The 7,275-nt window shown below is 38.1% G+C and overlaps 1 protein-coding gene across 1 annotated transcript; it reads left to right on the top strand.

Annotated features, from left to right (window-relative positions):
• The first annotated feature begins 5,123 nt into the window (after positions 1 to 5,123).
• LOC129817040 (trace amine-associated receptor 13c-like) lies at positions 5,124 to 6,275 on the top strand. The gene has a single exon (XM_055872024.1). The coding sequence runs from the start codon at positions 5,130 to 5,132 to the stop codon at positions 6,087 to 6,089; it is 960 nt and encodes a 319-aa protein (XP_055727999.1). The 5' UTR covers positions 5,124 to 5,129; the 3' UTR covers positions 6,090 to 6,275.
• The last annotated feature ends 1,000 nt before the right edge of the window (positions 6,276 to 7,275 follow it).

Genomic DNA, 7,275 nt, shown 5'->3' on the forward strand with positions numbered 1-7,275 from the left:
TGAACCCTAATCCACAAGCTCAGGAGACATGACATCACGCCACATGTCCGCTGGCCAGTCTGTAGTCCTTTAGGTGCCTTTTAGCAAACTCCAAGCTGGCTGTCATGTGCATTTTACTGAGGAGTCGATTATGTCTGGCCACTCTAGCATAAAGGCCTGATTGCTACTTAATAAGATAGTAAGAGTCTTGGTGTTTTCAATTTTTTTTACATTTAAGAATCATGGAGTGCACTGTGTACTTGGGAACTTTCAACGGTGCAGAAATGTTTTGGTACCCGTCCCCAGATCTGTACCTCAACACAATCCTGTCTGGGAGCTTGATGGACAATTCCATCAATCTCATGGTTTGTTTTTTTCTCTGACATGCACTGATAACTGTGGGACCACCACGTTTGAAACCACCAAGACTCTTGCTAGAGCTGGCTGCAATCAGGGGAAAAGGGCCTTGGTCAGCGAAGTGACCAAGAACTCAATGGTCACTCTGACAGAGCTCCAGAGTTCCTCTGTGGAGATTAGAGAACCTTCCAAAAGGACAACCATCTCTAAAGCCAATCAGTCTTTTATGGTAGAGTGGCCCGATTTAAGCCACTCCTCAGGAAAAGGCACATGACAGCCCACATGGAGTTTGCTAAAGGTACCTAAAAAGACTCTCAGACTATGAGAAACAAGATTCTCTGGTCTGAAGAAACCAAGATTGAACTCTTCGGCCTGAAATCAAGAGTCACGTCTGGAGGAAACCTTGCACCATCCATATGAAGAAGCATGGTGGTGGCAACATCATGCTGTGGGGATGTTTCTCAGGCGGCAGGGACTTGGAGACTAGTCAGGATCGGGGGAAAGATGATCAGAGCAAAGTACAGAGAGATCCTTGATGAAAACCTGCTCCAGAGCACTCAGGATCTTAGACTGGGGCGAAGGTTCACCATCCAACAGGACGACGACCCTAAGCACACAGCCAAGACAACGCAGGAGTGGCTTCGGGAGAAGTCTCTGAAAGTCCTAGAGTGGTCCAGCCAAAGCCCGGACTTGAACCCGATCGAACATCTCTGGAGAAACCTGAAAATTGCTGTGCAGCAACACTCCATATCCAACCTGACAGAGTTTGACAGGATCTGCAGAGAAGAATGGGAGAAACTCTCCAAATAAAGGTGTACCAAGCTTGTAGCGTCACACCCAAGCAGAATTGATGCTGTAATCGCTGCAAAATGTGCTACAAAAAAGTACTGAGTAATTTTGAAAACATTTCTGAAAAAAAAAAATCTTTGACAATATGGGGTATAGTGTGTAGATTAATGAGGGGAAACAATTTCATTAATTTTAGAAAATGTCTGTAACTTAACAGAATGTGGAAATTGTCAAAGGGGTCTGAATACTTTCAGAATGCACTAAATATATATATATATATATACAGTTGAAGTTGGAAGTTTACATACAATTAGGTTGGTGTCATTAAAACTAATTTTTCAACCACTCTACAAACTTCTTCTTAACAAACTACAGTTTTGGCAATTCGTTTAGGACATTTACTTTGTGAATGACACAAGTAATTTTTCAAACAATAGTTTACAGACAGATTATTTCACTTATATCACTGTATCACAATTCCAGTGGGTCAGAAGTTTACATACACTAAGTTGACCGTGCACTTAAACAGCTTGGAAAATTCCAGAAAATTATGTCATGGCTTTAGAAGCTTCTGATAGACTAATTGACATCATTTGAGTCAATTGGAGGTTTACCTGTGGATATATTTCAAGGCCTACCTTCAAAATCAGTGCCTCTTTGCTTGACATCATGGGAAAATCAAAAGAAATCAGAAAAGACCTAAAAAAAAAGAAATTGTAGACCTCCACAAGTCTGGTTCATCCTTGGAAGCAATTTCCAAACGCCTGAAGGTACCATGTTCATCTGTACAAAATATAGTACACAAGTATAAACACCATGGGACCAAGCAGCCGCCATACCACTCAGGAAGGAGACACGTTCTGTCTCCTTGAGGTGAACGTACTTTGGTGCGAAAAGTGAAAATCAATCCCAGAACAACAGCAAAGGCCCTTGTGAAGATGCTGGAGGAAGCAAGTTCAAAAGTATCTCTATCCACAGTAAAACGAGTTCTATATCGACATAGCCTGAAAGGCCGCTCAGCAAGGAAGAAGCCACTGCTCCAAAACCGCCATCAAAAAGACAGATTACGGTTTGCAACTGCACATGGGGACAAAGATCGTACTTTTTTGAGAAATGTCCTCTGGTGTGATGAAAGAAAAATAGAACTGTTTTGCCATAATGACCATCGTTATGTTTGGAGGAAAAAGGGGGAGGATTGCAAGCTGAAGAACACCATTCCAACCGTGAATCACAGGGGTGGCAGCATCATGTTGTGGGGGTGCTTTGCTGCAGGAGGGAGTGGTGCGCTTCACAAAATAGATTGCATTATGAGGGAGGAAAATGATGTGGATATATTGAAGCCACATCTCAAGACATCAGTCAGGAAGTTAAAGCTTGGTTGCAAATGGGTCTTCCAAATGGAGAATGACCACAAGCATACTTCCAAAGTTGTGGCAAAATGGCTTAAGGACAACAAAGTTAAGGTATTGGAGTGGCCGTCACAAAGCCCTGAACTAAATCCTACAGAAGATTTGTGGGCAGAACTGAAAAAGCGTGTGCGAGCAAGGAGACCTACAAACCTGACTCAGTTACACCGGCTCTGTCAGGAGGAATGGGCCGAAATTCACCCAACTTATTGTGGTAAGCTTGTGGAAGGCTACCCAAAGGCTAACTTTGACCCAAGTTAAACAATTTAAAGGCAATGCTACCAAATACTATTTGAGTGTATGTAAACTTCTGACCCACTGGAAATGTGATGAAAGAAATAAAAGCTGAAATAAATCATTCTCTCTACTATTGTTCTGACATTTCACATTCTTAAAATAAAGTGGTGATCCTAACTGACCTAAGACAGGGCTTTTTACCAGGATTAAATGTCAGGAATTGTGAAAAACTGAGTTTAAATGTATTTGGCTAAGGTGTATGTAAACTTCCGGCTTCAACTGTATATATACAGTACCCGTCAAAAGTTTGGACACACCTACTCATTCCAGTTTTTAAAACTATTTCTACATTGTACAATAATAGTGAAGACATCAAAACTATGAAATAACACATATGGAATCACGTAGTAACCATAAAAGTGTTAAACAAATCAAAACATATTTTATATTTTTATATTTTAGATTCTTAAAAGTAGCCACACCTGGAGGTGTGTTGGGTCATTGTACTGTTGAAAAACAAGTGTCCTACAGCAAACATATTCACAAATAATACATTATCTGATGAAATTGCTTTAGAAAAGGGCACAAGACAGGGAGGTCCCCTCTCCCTCCTGTTTGCACTGGCAATTGAACCGCTTGCAGACAAAATTAGACAGGACCCAAGCAAAACAGGTATCAGTATTGGAAAACATTCATACAAACTAAACATATTTGCAGATGATTCTCTGATATTCCAGACCAATATTGAAAACTCAATAATACTCTAAAATATCAGGAAATAAATTTGATTTGACCAATTCAGATATTTTCAAAATACATGCGATTTAAACGTTTTATATCACAACATTTTGATTTGAAGTCAGAGCAATCTTGAGGGAATCCTATTTGAGTCAGATAATGATATTAATGTGATAGGTAAGCCATACAAAACCTTGCAGAGAGCCTATCCAAATGACAATCTCTTAGAAAAAAATATAAACTATTGGAACCAAGACATAAAAAGAAGTGATATTGATAGATAACAGTTGATAGATAACAGTTGACAAAAGTGCACGTAAAATCCAGTAAAAATGTATGCCTATAATTCATTATACAAAAGACAAAATTCACAAATTCGACATCACAATGGCAGAGTCATGTCTGAAGTGTAAACTAACAATGACTCAATAATCCGTGCCGTCTGAGAATGTTATGAAGTCCAAAAGTAATATGTGGAGATAGAAAGTTGGCTGTCAGAAGTATCACAATGTGAATTTACTTTCAAACCGTCTGTCTGCATATTTCCAGACATGGCATCTGAGGTTGCAGCGAGATACCCGATGGGTTGGACGATACTTTTCTCATCAATCATGTTTAAACAAAACGCATACTTAAAAATTTTAAAAAGGTGAATGCACCAATTTGTAAGTCGCTCTGGATAAGAGCGTCTGCTAAATGACTTAAATGTAAATGTAAAAATTGGAAATCAACCAATCTTCTGTAATTAAAGCAATGGAAAGGTCAAATGCTTTTTTTTTTTCGAAATATTGAAAGTAGGTGGGTGATGGAGAGAAAGAGAATGGTGCCGTCTGAGGCCATGTGACGGAAAGTGATGTGGGTGCTGAGGATGGGGTGTGTGCTAGTGGGCCGGTGGAGTTGATGTTTACATTATGTAGTCGTTTGTATGTGCATGTGTATGTTTTGTATTGTTTATAATAAATCAAATATAAATACAATTATAGAAATAAAAAATATTGTCCCCGTAATGTAACTGAGCCAAAGTCTCCCTCAACTTGAAGAAGTATGATGCAGAATTCCGTTTTAATAAATAATAAAGCATAATTAATAATAATAATAATTCAGTTCTTATGGACATTTTTACAAGTCTTTGGAATGTTTCTATGGAATGCCACAAATGTTGATTTAATTTACTATAAGCGCGTACAACATAAACATATGCCCTCATCAACTTCCCTACTGTCCGCTTTCCTACACTGGCCAGCTGACATGTGATGTGCCGTCATGTCTCCTGAGGTTGTGGATTATGGTCCAAACACAGCATGGACATGACCAAAACAGTTACTCTAACACAGCTATCCGACTTCCCATGAAAAAAAGCCTTTGGGTGACCAAAACATCACCCATAATATATTTTCCCAATAAAATGCATACAATCCTGTCATTCATTACATCATTCTGTGCTCACTTGTGTATGTTTTCGTGCTTTTGTGTGCAGAGAGACTCCGGGGAGGGGAGTGGCTGTCAGTAACTCAGGGATAAATAGAGAGGCAGAGCTCCGAGTTTGACAGAAGGCTGACCCGACAGGGTCACACACAGGACCAAGAAGGAGCAGGACCTCAGCATTTTTACTTTTTATTACAAATGGAGAAACATGAAGATGTTCAATACTGTTTTCAAGACAGAAACTCTTCCTGCAGAAAGGCTTCGCTATCGACATCTATCTACATAACACTGTACATCTTCTTCTCATTGATTTCAGCAGTTACAGTATTTTTGAACGTACTGGTGATCATCTCCATCTCTCACTTCAAGCAGCTCCACACTCCAACCAACCTGCTCATCCTCTCTCTGGCTGTGTCAGATCTCCTGGTGGGACTGATTGTGATACCTGTAATGACTGTAGCAGTAATGGAATCATGCTGGGGTTTTGGGGAATATTTCTGTGTGTTTCAGATCTACATTACTTTCTTCTGTCCTTCTTTATCTCTGGGCAGTTTGGTCTTGATATCTATTGACCGCTATGTTGCTGTGTGTGATCCCTTATTGTACCACTCTAAAATAACAATAACAAGATTGATGTGTTGTATATCCATAACCTGGTGTTGTTGTATCATATACAATGCTGCTATTATAAAGGACATTGTAAATGTACAGATACCCAGTAGATGTTTGAAAGAATGTTTTATTGTTGAAGGGTCAATCTGGGGTAATATCATTGACCTTGTAATTACAATGGTTGTCCCGTGCTCTATTATTATAACACTTTATTTGAAAATCTTTGTGGTGGCCAGATCACAGGCCAGAAAGGTATTTTCAAAAGAGGCTGCCAATGTGTCTGGTGTTAAAACTGTACAGGCAAATAAGTCTGAGAGAAAAGCAACAAAAACTCTGTCTATTGTTGTTTTCACCTATCTCATTTGTTGGATTCCATTTATATTTTCTTTTTTCTTTCTTTCTTTCTTAATTGACAATTTATCATTCATCATCAACTTTCTGCCATTTGTTAATTCCTTAATTAATCCAATAATTTATGCTTTCTTTTATCCATGGTTCAAAGTGACAGCTAAACTTATTTTAACTCTGAAGATAAGGCGTTCATAGTTGCTATATTTGTATTTCTAAGTTTGAAAAACATAGGTTTGACATAGTTATGTTATACAATTGTTCTTTCATGTAACAATACTCTGACAATACAGAGATGAATGTGGTGTTGATACAGAATGATTTGGCTGGATTGGATTGGAATGACTTGGAAAACGTATAAGAAAGCATAAGCTTGTTTTATAAAAGACACTGTAGTCATTTAGGGTTGTATATTCCAAAAACCAACGTCTGTTGTTGTTCCATGTTATTTCATGATAAATAGTATGTAAGTATTCTAAAGGTACATTTTGAGGACGAGTCATTATGTATGTTTAACATCACCCTCTAGTGGCTCGATTGTTACACAACACCTTTAACAAGTGTCCTGAATTTTAAACGTTCAATACTGCAGGATATCAGATAACGTCCAAGTCTATCTCAATGGCGTATGTAAGTAGTTGAGGGTAAAATGCAAGAATATGTAATTATGTGTACCACTTTATAATGTTCAGTAATAAACCATTTGTAAGGCATTTACAGTTTGCTCACCATTAATTATTACGCACACATTTACTAAATGTTACTCACCTGGCTATTATGACATGTATAAATAACTACAAAATGCATTAATGATTCAACACAACAGTGCAGGAGACTGAAGTAGACCCTTCAACCTCAACATACTGGGTATTAACACTACTCTCACTACCACTACTCTCACTACATCACTGCTGCCAGGTCAGGGGTCACACCAGAGCAGCTCTCTCAGAAGCTGTTTATTGTGAATGAATATAGTGATTGGGTAACACACTAAATAATTAATAATGGATAAGTATATAGTTTATTCTTAATTTATGTATCATTACTCCTGCATCTGTTTTAGCAAGCTAGTTCATCACAAAATCATAAACAACTTTTATGGTATGTAATAATGATTTATAAGATCATTCATAAGATGTTTAATACATGTCCTTATAAACCATTTAATAATCATTAGTAAAGTAAATTTGCGGTCCTTAATCTAAAGTGAGGACTATTCGTACTTTCTTAATACTTTATAAATGTTTTGAACAGAGACCAGTGTAAGTGTTTCTCACAAAAAGATGGACATTCCAGCAGAACCTGATGCTCCTTAAGTTCTCAAAATGACCTAGAACATATCAATGGTTAAACAATAAGCACACAACACAGAGGATGTTAAAGG

The sequence above is a fragment of the Salvelinus fontinalis genome, chromosome 19, assembly GCF_029448725.1.
Source record: "Salvelinus fontinalis isolate EN_2023a chromosome 19, ASM2944872v1, whole genome shotgun sequence".
Taxonomy (NCBI): domain Eukaryota; kingdom Metazoa; phylum Chordata; class Actinopteri; order Salmoniformes; family Salmonidae; genus Salvelinus; species Salvelinus fontinalis.